Here is a 16,726-nt window from a genome sequence, read left to right as displayed (position 1 = left end):
TGAAATGTTGAGCAACAGTTAACAATATTTTGACTCTAAGCACAAAATATTTCTACTCAGTTTGTGATACTTTTGAATTTCCTTTAAAATCAACACTAATTTTCCAATGGGTTTCGTTTTCTCAAGTGTTATTATTAATGCGTTAGACATGATTTCTGTGCTTGTTTCTTTTGTTACACAAATACTTATCTTCTGGATAGACATTTTTGTTCTTACCAATATTGTTTCACGAAGATAAAAAGGGCCTATCAATTCATTCAATTTTCCTTCCAGTAAGATACATGTAGAAGCCTATTACATGCTTCCTTTGCTTGATATTCCTGTTGCTCATTATACTTGACAATGGTTTTAATATACTTACATTTAAAAACCTACATTATATCAAGAAAAAATCATTTAAATTTTGTTGAAAGAAGATAACTTCATATCTTGTTATTTCATCAGTTTCGGGAGAGAAGGCTTCTCCTGGCTCTCAGCAGATAACATCAACAAGTTGACAATAAACCTCTAAATTCTAAACGATATAACAGCCCAACCCTCATCAGATACAACAAATTGCCTGTTTAATTGTAGTATTGTGCCAATTTTCTGCTACATCGCTCCGGCCGAAAAAACAAACTCATCTGATCTCCCCACCATTCCGTTAATGTGAAACGCCCACGGATCATCAGAGCTTAATGCATATTGCAATTTTGCACCCTACGGTTAATCTCAAGACTGTAGAAATATCCACAATTCTTTCCATTCTCATATCCTTCACCCATTTTCTAACCTCCTTCTGCACTTACCCTTGGTGCGTGGGAGCCAGAAAATAGCTGATGCTCTCCACCGATAATTAAATCTTTGCCCTCAGTCTACCCATTTATTCCAGAGAAAAGAGGGTGCAGTATGTTTCTGCATACAAGTTACTACATAAAGCAGCTCATCTCTTTCCGATGCAGATAAGAAATCATCAGGGACCCTGCTTTGGGAGCTAGCTTAACAGGTTGTTATCCATGTATCTAGGATGAGATTCAATGTATTCCTTGGGAGGAATGAGATACGGGCTCCAAAGGTGGGGTTGCTTAAAGTCAGGATCGACAGTCAGAGCACTTTGCTTAGATTGCATTGCAAGATAATGGCCAATGAGAGCGAGAAGGTCATTAATGCTTTGTACATACTTAATTTGTATGCAAAATATGCCTTGCATATGAAAGTACCGTAAATCTCCGTGTATAAGGCGCACCCCTATTTTGGGGGCAAAAAAAAAAAAAAAAAAAAAGTTTTTTGTTTTGTTGTTGTTGTTGTTTTGTTGCCGAAAACCCACGCGGGGAAGGACCTTCATTTTACATCGAGGTGCAGTTGAAGTTGTGAGCTTGTCACAAATAATAGTAACAACAGTCTAAGTCTTCATGATACCAAGTGTCCCACACCAGCCTCATCACATCACCTAGCAGAAGCACTGTGTTCTATGCCAAACATCAATAGTCATGCATGATATGAATAGCATCCTCTATCTTTCTAATAATGGAGTACCTAGGATAGAACCTTGTGGTACACCATTTGTTATAGAAAACATAGGAGACATTGCCAGGCATAGCGCCATAAATCGAAACTAAAAAAAAAAAAAAATTAGTATAAGACGCACCCCCGACTTTCAAATTTTATCGGCGGCAAAAAAGTGTGCCTTATACACAGAGATTTACAGTATTGAGATCGGCATCAAAATTCAATCTGACAATTCAAAAGATGCATTTTAAATGAAAACATATTTAATTGCTACTTGTGTAAGCCAAACCTTTAAATTGTAGTGCTCTCTTTGAATCTAAGAAAGAAGGCAGATTAAAGAGAACTTATCAATAACTGGATCATTAGCTGCATTTACACTGCAAGCAAAAACCATGATTTTTCTCACATTCTGGAGTTTTATCAGAAGTTGCTAGGCAACTACCCATAAACATGACAAAAAAATAAAATCACAAAAAACCCTTCTCTGGAGAGTGGTTTTTCCTCGCATCCTTGCTAATGCATGCAGAACAGCAGCAAATGGCACATGTGCATACCCCGCCCCCCCCCCAGAAATTAAACAAATAAACAACAACAACAGAAAAAGAAAAACACAAAATGTTTTTATTACAGTAGATTTAAAATGTTGTTCAAAAAATTCTAATTGTTTTTTTTCTGCCATGTAAATGGGCCTATTCCTTGTTTCAGAAGAGTGATTTCCTTTACCAGTAGGTATCAATGTGATCTACTTACCTAGTATTAGGAAATTCAGTTAAGAATCATTCCAAACTGGTAGTCCAAGATAAATCCTTATTCACAAATGCCAAACTGCCCCGTAGCATACTATCCTTGGTAACCTATCCACGGATCAACCGCTTGATGAAACCATCAGACCTCTGCCACCAATTAGGTTGGGCAAATTGGAACATCAGAGAGGATCAAATCCACATAAATCAGACAGAATAAGCTTCAGAGTCTCCCTGCTAAGGCAACGAAGACTCAGTAGCTCTCCCAAACTCTCCGGGGAATATCAGAAGTGATTGCAATTAATCGCAATTCAGCAGACTCAACGCTCGCTCTCCCATCCCTCTCCTTCGGACCTGGCAATTATTCACACTTGGTACCTCTTAATTTGATTTCAAACATACACAGGGAATTACATTTCCCTCGACTTAATGGATTTTTCTCTTTGGAAGGTGTCGTCGTCGGGATGAAAACGATATCGTCCGATTGCAAGCCCTCCAATCACTTCACACAGGAGCCGTCTACGGCTTGTGCATCGGGAGAGATGTCGGGGGAGGGGTGGTGAAGTACTTGGCGCTGAAGAGTGAGAGAGGGGGGATATCAGTCAATCAGATATTCCCTCGTTGACTTTCACCTCAAGTGGGTGTGTGCGTGGTGTCCTTACAAGACGCATCGATCCTGTCCAAATCCTATTATAGTATGAGGGAAATACTTTTGAGGTCAAGCCAGTAAACCTTGCATGATGCTAATTTTACTCCCTTAAAAACCTGATATTCTACTCAATGATGGTGTATTACTACATGTAGCTACTCCCACGTTACAGTAAAGGTTCCATCGTGATTTATAAATTGCTACGCAACGATGCATAAGTCAGGCCTAAGAGATGTAAAAGCATGCCACCCCTATTGACCTGATTACAAACTCTCAAAGATGGAAGAAACTATAATACTTCCACATCTATGAAAGATTGTTCTCCTCTCAAAATTGCTCATATCAGTGCTCTTAATTCCCTCATTTTACCAACTCCATGGTGATATTTGTTTCAACCTAATGGCTTCTTAATTCCCTTATTCCACTAGGCTTAATAAATCGACTCTTGAAGGAAATGGGTTTAAAGAAACTAAAAAACTTCTACATCTACTTCAGATCATGCCAGACTAGTGTTTAAAAAAATCTTGGAATAATAAAGTCTACATTAATCTTTACTGACAACAGCTCATTAATTCCTTGAAATAGAATCATCAATTTACGAGAATCTTGAAGGTAAGGATTTTTTTTTTAAATATAAGACTTCTACATCTACTTTAGATCATGGCATACTACTATTTAAAAAAATGTTTGAATAATAAAGTCTACATTAATCTTAACTGACAACAGCTTGTTCATTCCTCGAACTGGAATTTTCAATTTCTGAGAAAACCTCAATACTTTTACATCTACTGCAGATAGTAGCACAATACTGTTCAAAACTCTCGAGCTATATGACCTCTAGGTTTCTATGCATGACACTGTTTTTTAATAGGTCCAAATTCAGAGTGATATGGTCTTGCAGCATTGTAGGGGCTGCTGCAGGAGAATCAACACACTTTTGCAGATAAATGACAGTGTGCTTTAAAGGTAGTGTATCCCTTTAGCAGCTAACGTCAAATTCTGTAGAACTTTGTAGGGAATTATGAATATATGTCATGTATGTCCTATCTATGAAAATTACACATTAGCAATGTCCTAGTATTCAAATTATGCAAGAAAACCTATTTACTTTCTAGACTTAACTGTCACAATAAGGTATTTTCAAGCCCTTTAGTTTTGAGGGAAGTTCTAAATTAGTATTATCTTTCAAATGCCATTGGAATTTTACCTTATTATTTTTGGGCCTGCTAATGGGGCATAGTACCTTTAACATATTTATTACCTTGTGGGTAGCCTTACCCAAGAAAAATTTGCCCTTGGTATCTTGTTTACATACTTGGTATCAGCACCACAGTTTTAATAATCCTCTAGCGAAAACCCTGCAGAAAACACTTTCAAGTTCACCAGAACTCTCTTTATAATTGTCGCAAAAGTAATGTTAAGGGATTTCACGGTCCACTGAACATTAATATTCTCGAACGACTAATGTGATTTATCGTGACCTTCAAATATAGATACATCCATGCTCTCTCTCTATCATATATGATGAAAATGCTCCACATCCAGACAGTGCTGATCTTGGAGCTCCATGGATGTATACGCAAGCTAGACCCAGGGGAATGGCCACATAGCTTCTCTTCAATAAGCAATTCAAGACTTTCAATTATGTTTGGTGTGAAAGCCATTGAGGCTGTGCTAGATCACACCATGGACCTACTATGATCACACCCAGCACACACATTCTAACAACCTACATGTATGATGCAAATTTTGCCAGAGTGATCAATATCTAGAGGTAGGGAGCCCTTTTAAGGGGAGAGCAAGGCATTGGTAATAACTAGCATTATTGTATTTATTTTAAAAATGCATTTATTACCATAAGAAATGTGGTGGTTTCTCTGTTTGCTCTATTGGACATAAAGATCTTTAAATGAATTCCTGCAAAGAGCCAGTAGAGCATTAACTATATACATCTATACAAGAGTCAGTCTCCTAATGGCTCTAAGCAGACAAAACATACATTTTCATTATTTCTATCAAAATGCACATAAATTAATTATCATTTTCATATGATTAATTCCATATTCAGTCATCCGTTCATTCAAAGGCAATATCATGGAAGCTCTCTCTCTCTCTCTCTCTCTCTCTCTCTCTCTCTCTCTCTCTCTCCCTTGTTCAAGAAACAAATGCCTTCTCACATTTCTTCTTTCAATCCATCAATCCACATTCCCTGTAAGCCCTCTTTCAGACATGGCATGGTACACCATGCATGTACAAATAATATCATTTTACCCAAAACCTGTAGATTACAGACAAGTGGGGAAGAAAATGTGGTTTGCCAGAAAACACTCACTTGTCTGTGTGATACAAAATACACAATTGTAAAGCACACTAGGAATACAAATGTTAGATTTTACTTTGCCTCTCAGTTTGTCTTCTTTCCCAAAGCAAGTTACTACGTCATGTTTGAACGATGCTTTAAAACTCAGTCAATAAATTAGACTTACTCTGATCGATCCGGGGTGAATCGGTCACAATCTTCCAAGATGGCGGCCGTTCTATATGCTTGAATGCACAAGTAAGTCTTGCATCCAGATTAGGGAAGTCTTCCTCACACAGATTGAAGTTCTCCCCTTTAATCCTGGCTGGATTGTCCAATGAGTCGGGGTCCCAAACACTACTGATCAGGAACTGCATGAGGACATATCAGAGATCAAAAATAAATTCATTGATTGACAAGCTTAATTGATCAATTCATTACTCAAACCACAGCCTTCATCTGTGTCTTAATGTTCTGATTAGTAATCCTGTGTGCATCATAGTCTACTGAAGGGCATAAATCTATGCTGAACACTGTTTAATATCCTTTAAAGCCTGTCTGACTAGTTTGGCCAGGGGGATTAGACATCCCTGCAAGGTCACTGACAGGTGGTTATCTCATCAAATCAGCTCTCAATTAACATAAGAAAAAGAGGATCATGGGGACCAACAAGCACCGATTAGGCATTGTTTGCTATAAAGAGGGCGCAAGTAGCCATAAGTAGTGCAGTGGGGCTTTAAGATCTCAAAATACAATGCATTTTAATTATCTTTTACCTTGTACTAAATCACTTTTTACACAACCATACATGAACAAATTTCCAGACTATAGGCTTATGTACTAGCTTTTGATATTGACTCAATCTCAGGGTAAAAAGGAAACCACAAAACAATTTACAAAATAATTAGATGGTTTGAGATGTTGAAAATGACTTGGGAAATAATAAATATACTCACAGGGCAATTGTACATATTGATTCTCAGACTACCACTCTCCAGATGATTTTGTGATTAACATAAGTCCATTATTTCTGACGGAATCTGTTTGCAATCTATTTACTTACAGAATTGGTTTTTCTTAATGCTTTGGCTTGTCACGGATATCCAACTCTTATCGCTCTAAAAATTGCAAGATTTACTACTAAACATCATTATATGGGATTCATGATACTTATTCTGATCAATTATAGAGGGGGGGGGGGCATGGTGGTTAACACCCCCCCCCCTCCCTCCCAGAAGAAAAAAATTCAACCCCAAAAATTGTTCTAGATTATCCAAAACTTAAGTGAGGCAAATGCAGAAAATAATTGCAAGAACCCCAGGCTCCTTCAAATCAATCTCCTCGAACCACACCTGTATATGATAAGACATTAAACAAACCTCTAACAGTAAGAATTTCTTTCTTTTGTTACCTGGGTAAGATAGAATGTAGAATCAGGCACAAAGACGAAGCTTCCATTGAAAAGGGCTCTCAACTCAGTAGTAGAACCTCCACTTTGTAAAGAACACACTGTCAATGATACCGGCTCAAACGTGTCGTGACCTGGAAAAAAAGAAAGATAGAAAGTACCATGAATAAAATGCAGAATATAACATCATGCAGAAGATTTATCTCGGATAAAATGAATCATAATGGGTGAGATGTGAAATCCCTTTGAGAAAGATAATGGAATAATAACCAGTTACTGGTTAAGAGGGGGTGAAAAGAAGCAAATCTAAACATGCACTATTATAACATCAATCTCAGCTCAAATATTTGATATTTTGAGGAAGTGAACTCCCTTTGCAAATGATAACTGAGTAATATCTATAAATTGATCAAGAGGGCGACCAAATCCTCCCCAGACTGAGAGGGGGAATGTCTGTGGGCAACCTCACATGCTCTAAACCCAATCAAAAAGAGGGGGCAAAACCATCTACTTCCTACGCTGGATATGCCACTGGATGAACCCACTAATCTTTGCCATCAGCATAAAACCACTCTGCCTGATCCCTGTGTAAAGCCTTCAAATCTTGCATATCATTTGCATTGTATGCAATAAACCCATCCGACATATCCAGATACAATATGGCAGAACACACTTGCTTTAGCGGTGGTTCTTTAAAAAAATTCTGTTTGTGAGATTACTTAACTTTCCTGCGAGAAAAATTCACCACAGAATATACCACAAGGACGTCTCCTTGTCATGACTTCACAAGCTAAACCCAACACCTTGAACGCGTACTAGCCATGGATTCACAGGTAGTATCATACAAAAGGTCTTCAAAGAAATTTCCAGCAAATATAAATGCCGTTTATCATTTCACTAACGATTTCTTACAAAAACTGTTTGCAAGATATCCTTTACCAAGAAAAGTGTAAAAAACTGCAACCAAAGATATGAAAGATCGATCCAGTGGACTTTTGTCTCTAAGTGTATTCTGGTTAAAGATACTTCACTGTCTCTCCACTCAAACAGCTGCTGAATTCTCAATGAGATGCGTGTAACACAAGACGACGATGACAATTCATTTTCAGGAAATCTTCATCTGAACTGTTCCCTACTAGCTAATACAAACAGCACATCCATGTCATCTCGAGTTCACTCACGATTTAGAATTTGGACCCCAAACTCTGCCATGGTCTTCGTTTAGAGAGAAACAACCGATCGATAGACTAGGAGGGCCATGATTAAGATGTGTTCCAAGAAAAGAAACTCTCTTCAAGAATGCAGCTATGTAAACATGATGAAGAAGTGCCCTAAGCCCACAATATTTGATAAGATTACTGTTTTTCTATTTTATTGTGCCAGGTTAAATGCACATTGATTTACTGCTGGCCAGATATACATGCCACAAATAAAGTAATTGCCAGACACACTTACTCCCTGTAAATCAAGATTACAATACAGACAAGGATTGTTTCCACGGTTATCAATAAAAATGCCTTCAATTTGGATCCTCCTTTTTATAAAAAGACCTCTTAGCAAATTATGTAAATTCTAACTTGAAATTAGGTGTAGAGTCTGGTTTTGTCAAATTGTCTTAATTTTTAACCAATGTTCAGATTAAAGGATTACTTTTTTTTAAATACAAGATTTGAAGGATTTTTGCACTTTGCAATAGATCTATCATATTTGGAATTTTCTTTCCCCGCTATTGATATTCCCAATACTTGACTAAACCATGCAATAAAAATCACTCTTTCAGCATACAGGGGTGTTTCACGAAACTTGTCATCAGTGACAAATGACAGTTTTTGTTATAAGCTACCAAAATCCTTGCTTCTGATTGGTTATCAGCAGATTTGTCACTGATTTTTGTCATTTGTCATTGAAAAGAGGCTTTGTGAAACAGGTCCAAGGAGTGTTTCCTACTGGCACTGTTTGCCGTCGTGCTCTAGGTGCAGCATTTTAACACATTTATATTGAAGCAGGCACGTAGCGTGGATTTCTGAGTGCGACATCACACGTGAACCAACACTTCTGGAAGGGTGGGAGATGCCTGCCGGTAATCACATGCAATCTCCTCCAGTTGGGATTGGTGTGAAAACATCGATTGTGGAAAATACCAAGATGTATTCAATGTGTACATGGAATATGTATGATGGCCATGATATTCAAGTCAGTACAGGCATTTTTAATTTCAGAAAATACAAGTTGTAAAGCTTTATTTTAGCTGCCAAATATATAGTTCATTGTAAACTATATTCAGATTTTTAACACATTGATGTATGTGTAACCTTCACTCATGTACATACATGTATTGGGACATTTTTTAGAAATGGAGTTTAGAAATGGGGTTTATAAAAATGTCTGACTTTTTATTAAACTTTATGCCTAACCTAAACATGAGAGTCATACCAAGAATAACCATCTCAGGATCTAAGAATTATCAGGTTCTTGTAAACTATACAATTTTGGGAATTGATAATTATGACAATTTTTCATGGAAAGAAATTTTCAAATTTTCAAATATTTCAGGTCGTGAGTCAGTGCAATAATAACATATCACACAATGAGGCATTTTAAGATCTCAATCACATATGAAATTTAGGAAAAATGCTGGTTTGATGGTACATTGATGACAGATAACCTCCTGGAAAGTGAAAGAACTTTAAATAAAAAGACTCTCAGATCTTTAGTAGATATGAACATACTCAAAAAGAATATCAAGAGCAAATAAAAACATTTTATATTTTGAGGTTTAAAAGAATTAGCTGTATAAAAATACAGCCCTTACAGCCCGTCTGTCCTAGTTTGGCTAAGAGGGATTAGACCACCCAGGGTGGTCACTGACAGGTGGCTATCTCATCAACTCAGCTCTCAGTTAACATAAGAAAAAGAGGATCATGTGGATCAATGGTCACCGATTAGGACTTGTTTTCTATATAGAGGGAGCAAAGTAGCTACAAGTAGTACAGTGGGGATTAAAAGAACTTACCAATGTATGTGTTAAGATAAAAATTCAAGAAGTGCACTATGCTTAGGTCGCTTTTTTAGTTTTTGCCTAAGAATATTTTTTGGGGGTTCACAGTATCATCAATGAAAGATATACCACGAACACCATCAATGCTTATCTTATAGGTAAAACAAGCTGTATTTACAAATATTTAATCAATAATAAAAACACATGTATCACTCATTGATAAGATAAAAAATTAAATTTCCTTATTTTCCTGTCAATAAATAAAATAACAAGCAGCATTCATGTCTTGAATTTTGCAAATGATACAGATATCTGTATCATACAAATGGAATCATGCAAATTGATTATATGAGATCATGGACACATCAGAAGTTAGACAAAAATATCCATAAACTCATAATAATGTATATTAGCAAAATGCATGAACAAGTACAAAGCTCTTTTAAAGAATTACATGATAAAAATACATGCAATGGCTATCTTCATTAATACATTATCAGATTAATTCCAAACACGTCTTCAACATTGTGCAGACAGTTGAAAACAAAGTTCCATCAATTTAATATAGACAAGACCGCTCAAGTTCCTTTCTCGTGTATCTCTGGGGGGTGACCCGAACCACGTGTAGACTGTCTTACATTGCTAATTTACTCGTCGCCTGGAGTCATTCTTACTGCGCATTATTGAAAAAGTGTCGGATGGAAAAGAAGGTGTCTGAGTTTTTCTATTTATAGGAAACTCCACCTTGAATCAACAAGCCAATTGATCCGTTCTTCTTTGCCCAGTACTCTAGCATCGAGCAGAGGGCCGGTTAATATAGAGGCCAGTCACACATGGCAACCTAGATAAGACACACATGATCCAAAGTGAAAGCAACAAGGGCACTGACCCTCTTCATTGTGTGTAGATCTTTGTAGCCCACTCCTGCCTCTACGATTACATTGTGAATCGTAAACAACTTTAGAATGTAACATGTATGGAAAGTACCTTCTGATGTTCGGATATGATATACATTGAATGCTGAGAGCCCAAGGACGTTTGTTAGGAATACCCCTGATGCCATCATACATTCATTTGAAGTTGATTAAAGGTATTACAAAGTTTTGGTATGGGGTCATGAATTTGGTTCAAATTTACATATTGTAAGCATATGCGTTCCTACAATATTCATTGATCGTTTTCGCGGTTGAAATCGAGTCTAAAGTTATGAAATTGTAAATAATAAACTCTTTATGTTGAATAGCTCCCTCTCAAGGTCAAGATATTAATTTAGCTATGAAACAATGGTTTTTGACTAAAATCGACCAATTAGCTATTCCTGTTTGGAAATTATATATCACAACTACATATTCTGAGATTTTCATCGTCGCAGCTACCAATGTACGGCCATAGGTGCTAAAAATTTGAAATTTATTAAAATTTACTGGGAGCACCGGTACATTTTTATATTCAATTTTTCTCGAAAACAGAGTTTTAGGGGCCAATTGTTTTTGTGCTTATAATACATCCACAGGGGCATCCAAATATATCAAAATTGTAAAGATTCACTATTCACCAAATTTTCAAAATTTCTCAAAACTTTGTATTACCTTTAATACGGCTGAACACATTAGTATCTATGATTACATGAGGTAACAAACAGGTGTGGAGAATATGATATGCTTATTTTGTATTTTTCAATGCATCTAAGGATCAAACAAAAACAATCATTTTGTGATTAAAACATTCTCCCTCAGCCTAGTTCTATCAAAAAGCTTGTGAGTCACTGTCAAATCTACTGGAGTTGTACTTTATTAAAGTGACTAATAAGACATGAGTGGATAGTGCTATAGAACACACCCACACATATGAAAAGTTTACATTTAATTTGAGAGAATCAAAGAAACCAGACTGCGCCTCTGCCTTCCAACATTCTGAACTAATCCGTTCAAACATTACTTGCCGTAACTGAGTAGACCAACTGAGAAAATTATCAATGCAATTAATCTGACATTGAAGGAAAAAGAAGCTCTTTGAAATTCTATGGATCTTTCTCACATAAAATGTAACATCAATATTCATTATTTGCATTGATCATAATTCAATATGGTAAAAAGTTAGAAAGGACAGTGTTTTTAAATTACTGGAATGAGAATAAATGAAAAATGGTCATTAATGGTTATCCAAACTAGCAACAAAATAGAATTCAGCCTTTAAATCATATTTCTTTCTGTTATCACTGGATGCAATATATATATAAATGAAGAAAAAAATTTATGCTCTAATTATTTTCCAAATCCATCTAATAAATGGACATTTGACCCTGACCCACTGACCAAATAGTACAGTTTGCACCAAAATTATAAAAATGATATCTTAGACGATGCCATCGCCACTCAACTAAAAATTTGATTAGACCTCAAGATTTCCTTGGCTCAACAATATGACACGACGCCCACCTTCTACAAGCGGCATTTATTAATTTCTGTCCCCCACCCTACCCTACATGCTGAAGAAACAATATTGGTTAGAAAACAATCCCCAACCGAACCAGTAAGCATCAAGTATGCTCTGTACACGCACAATGTCAAGCGCTTTCGTATTGATTTCCAATGACGTAGCACCAGCTGCCGCACATCCGACACTAAAATTCCGCGCAAGTACTCTCCCCTTTCATATCTCTCTTCTTTAACTGATAATTCTCTCTCTAAACAGCCCTTGTCCTATTACTAGCTGCTTGTAGAACAATTTTTACTTTTTGGATTCACATACATAGAAATCATAAGATATGTTTGGTGACTTGGGTCTGTACAAGCAGTTGTGATTCACACAGGTGGCAGAATAAGGAGGGAATACCCGGCCAGCGCCCCTTGTTACCCAAATGGAACTTTTCAAGTTTATGAATTGAAATGCAGCGTAATTGAAAACATACCTATACATGTATTGCTGATAACTCCTCAAAAACATGAGATGTAATCAAGGATATATATGTTTTTCACAGAGAAGTTCTGTCCAAATTTACAAATAATTGTGTATATATCTGAATGACCTATAAAAGGTAGAGGTGTCGTGGACGAGTGGATATGTCACCGGACTGTGGATCACAAGGTTCGCGGTTCAAGTCCCACCGCGGCACTAATGTCCTTTGGCAAGACATTGATCTACATTTGCCACTCTCCACCCAGGTGTTAAAATGGGTACCCGGTAAGATGCGAAAGCTAATGTGGTTAGATTAGCAAGTGTGCGCTTGTAAAAAGACGCCTGGCTGGAATGCTCCCCAGGGAGTGGAGAATGTGCATACATTGTGTGCGGGTAAGCCTGAATCCTATGACCGGGGTAATAATATATACATCTGTAAAGCGCTTTGAGAGGGCCTCCGGTCCTGAAAAGCGCTATATAAGAACTAGCTATTATTATTATTAAAAGCAAGTATCATCATAGTCTTCCTGTTTTATGCCATCCCTCTTTCTCATTATCACTGTTGGATAAAGCTAGGTAAAAATGCCAAGAATTAATTTTTTGACATAAATTTAAGAGCTGTATGTTACACTTGTTGATATAAAGATTCTTCATTTTGTGCCATATCACACTAATATTTTGTGGTATAACCTTGTTCTCGGTCATGTTTCCTAGATTCTATTGTCTTCTTCTTCTTTACTTTTTGTATCACCAGCTCTTCTGAAAATAGATTTTATTCAGATAAATCCATTTGTCCCTTTTGTTTCTGAAGAGGAGACTCATCAAAGACATGATAAGGAAAATATAACATACATGTTCATTTTACCTTTGCATGGTCTTGCACACTTTTTAGATCAAGACTTTAACTGAATCTTATTATTCTTTCATGCATTCCTTCATGCTTCTTATAGAAAATCCTTTTTATTCTCCATTCAAACATGTCATTGATGGCCTTCTGGCCCTATCAGGACAGCTCTAAATCCCTTGTCCCAGTTTCCTAAATGGAATGGAGCACAGTACCCCTGCGGGATTCGACAGACAATAACGATACGCTGCACGGATGCTACCTGACGATCACACCTGTCCCGTTCTAAATCCCACTGATTCTCGCTCTTATCGATTAGGGCAAAGATCTTGACAGCCTCCTCAACTATTTCTGCTCTCCAAACAGGTAGCATAGAAAGCATCTCATCACATATCACATTGCCTGATTCATCAGTAACCATCCCAGTCATGATCCGTCTTTCGTAATCTCAATAAATTGCACTCCAAAGCTCTCGGTGTCATGTGTCAGATTCCCATTTTCTCCTTCACCTCATTCCTCAAGCACAAAGAACAACCGCCAATAGTCACAAAACTGATTTCCTATCTGCTGCTCTCTTAATATCACCTGTGACATTAGTATGCAGATTGTTAGTCGTGTTCTAAATATGGTATTGAGTAGCCATCCTTGATAATATCTTAATTCTGCCACTAGCACAGTAAAAGAATAGACCCCCCCCCCCCTCCTCCTTCCCTCCCTCTCTCATAGTCATAATAATTACTGAATGGAAAATCGCTGACTTCACTATTTTTACCCTTACATTTGTAGTTAATTAATTCACCTACTTATAACCTGTTCACCCTGCAAAAAACAAAAAAAAAATCATCACTAGAAAGATTCCTCATAAAGAGTCATTTCTCTAAAATCTTCTTGAACTCTCCCATTTTCAAATTACATGTCTTCAGAAAAGTGCATTAACCATCATCATTACCAGATTCTCATTGGCAATGAGAATGGTTAAACAGAACAAGTAAGAACAACCCAACCATCATCATCACTGGATGATAGCAGTAGCTTGATTAAGAAGACCATGAGGAGAGTTGAAGGCATTTCATCAAAACTTCAATTGCAGATGAACTGATAGAAGTAAAGGCTTGGCTTTGTTTCCTAAATTACATCATGCCCTGCATTGCCATTGGTATAAATGGGTGACAGCTTGCAGCCTCCCTCCATGAGATGATGATGGACTGAGGTATTTAAGAGACAGATCGTGACCATGACCACTGGAAGTCATCTCAATGGATGAGTGCTTAATGGATGGATGCTGATAGCCAAGAAACGCTTCCGAAATGAGACATTTCTACTTTTGAACTACTTAAAAGCCTGCACACAAATGCCAAGAGTCACAATAATTGAAAAGGAATATAGTGTGGTCATATTAATCATTTGGAAAGAGAAAATTCCTAAACAGCTTTTCCCTCAATATCCACCACATATAACTTAAGACATGGAATACAAATACAAAGTGACAAGTAAAATTAAGTTTTACTGATAATCAGGGATCTAATTGCTTTTAATTCTTTTCATTGGCATAATAGGACATCAACTTGGAATTGTGTGAATCCAATTATCTGACATCATAAGAATCAAGGAAATTGCAGATGTGGTCTGGCAAAACTGCACGTGTGCTTTCATTTACATTTCGTGACAGGAATAAAGGTTTGTGGTAATGCATTGAATGTGGTATGATGGATTGGGTGATTAAAGGACAATGCCACTGTTGGCAATGGTGATGGTATTTAAAAGAGAATAAACACAAATGTAGATTGTAGTGGTGTTGTAAATTGATGAAGTAGACCATGTGTGTAAAAACATGTCCCTTATATATCTAGGGAAATGTATAATAATGTATGACATTTCAAGAATTCTTGTTTTATTTTTGTACAGAACAAATTGGAGAGATGCTTGCAATAGTTTCGAATATCTGCTTGATCAATGGCAATTTGAAAGCTTCATTACTTTCTTTCCATTTGTCAGATATTCATGAAATTTGATCTAATATATTTCTTTCATTTAAATGCTTTTATTGAAGCCAACCTATACCACTGAAGACTTTCCCTATGACTGGCCAAATCTTGTGATATCAGGAGAAGTTTCAGATACATGTATAGTAAACCATATAATTTACATGAAGTAGTAATTGTTGTATCAATGATATAAGTAATGATATAAGTAGTGATAGTGATATTATCAGGTTATATACAGCAGCATCAGTAGTAGATGTAGATGTAGCAATAGAGGTAATTGACGGAATTGGTAATGGTGGTGGTGGTGGTGGTGGTGGTGGTGGTGGTGATAGTGGTGGTGGTGGTGGTGGTGGTGATGGTGATGGTGGTGGTGGTGGTGGTGGTGGTGGTGGTGATGATGGTGGTGGTGGTGGTGATGGTGATGGTGATGATGGTGGTGGTGGTGGTGATGGTGGTGGTGATGGTGGTGGTGTAGGTGGTGGTGTAGGTGGTGGTAGTGGTAGTGGTGAAGGTCTTGATGGTGGTGCTGGTGGTGGTGATGTGTGGTAATAGTGGGAAGATGTGGTAGATGTTGGAACCATGTGTACTACCACTGCATTCAGTAGATACACAGATGGTAGTGGTAGCAATAATGGAAGTGGTAGGGGTAGTACTGGATTGTGTATAGTACTATCGGTGAGATTGATTGTAGTGATGGTGGTACATGTAGGTGGTGGTATTGGGGTAAGAGGGACATGAAGGGATTTATGGATCATTTATTGGATGACAAATGAAGGCCATTAAAGACTGATGATAGATGAAGGACATTATCACAATCTGTTCATACAGCTCGACCTAAGATGATAACTAGAAATGATGACACTGATGATGATGATGATATCAGTGATAATGTTAATGATGATAGTGACGATGGGGATTATGATGATGATGAAGATGATAATATCACAAGGGTGTGGTCAGGGTGTTACATCAAATTGTCAATCACACTATGATGCATTATCATGGACAATCTCTGATGAGCGAAAGGAAGAAGAGTGTCTTGAAATAACCATGTGAGAATTTTCCAGAAAATATAGATGTAGAGAATGTTTAAGGTGGAAAAGACAACAGCGTCTTCACTTGTGATGGGAATAGAGTGAGACAAGGGGGTGGTCATGGCGTTATCTCAATCAGCCAACGATGCATCGACATGGACGATCTCTGATGAGCGAAGGAGGAGACAGGGATCTCGACTCAACCAGGTGAGAATTGGAGCATGAAGCGTGATGTGGGTGTTTAGAGCATGATCTTCGTGAGAGAGTTTGTGCTTCTTGTCAAGTATCAATGGGCCTGAGATTTGATGGGTGTCTAGGGAGAATGTCTGATGTGCAATGCACCTGTATCAGACTGGTGTGAACAATCACACACAAAGTAT

At 37.3% G+C, this 16,726-nt stretch overlaps 1 protein-coding gene across 11 annotated transcripts in view; it reads right to left on the bottom strand.

The window, feature by feature from the left end:
• Positions 1-16,726, bottom strand: part of LOC574669 (rho guanine nucleotide exchange factor 28) — a 195,924-nt gene that overhangs the window by 141,951 nt on the left and 37,247 nt on the right. For all 11 annotated transcript variants that reach the window (XM_030977381.1, XM_030977376.1, XM_030977373.1 and 8 more), the window contains exons 5-6: positions 6,591-6,721; positions 5,367-5,550 (exon numbers count right to left, since the gene is read on the bottom strand). In XM_030977381.1, the coding sequence (XP_030833241.1) occupies positions 5,367-5,550; positions 6,591-6,721 (315 nt within the window). The remainder of the gene's footprint in view (positions 1-5,366; positions 5,551-6,590; positions 6,722-16,726) is intronic.

This window comes from Strongylocentrotus purpuratus, unplaced genomic scaffold, assembly GCF_000002235.5.
Source record: "Strongylocentrotus purpuratus isolate Spur 01 unplaced genomic scaffold, Spur_5.0 spur5_scaffold_9, whole genome shotgun sequence".
NCBI classification, from domain to species: Eukaryota; Metazoa; Echinodermata; class Echinoidea; order Camarodonta; family Strongylocentrotidae; genus Strongylocentrotus; species Strongylocentrotus purpuratus.
This window is presented reverse-complemented; position numbering and strand designations above follow the sequence as displayed.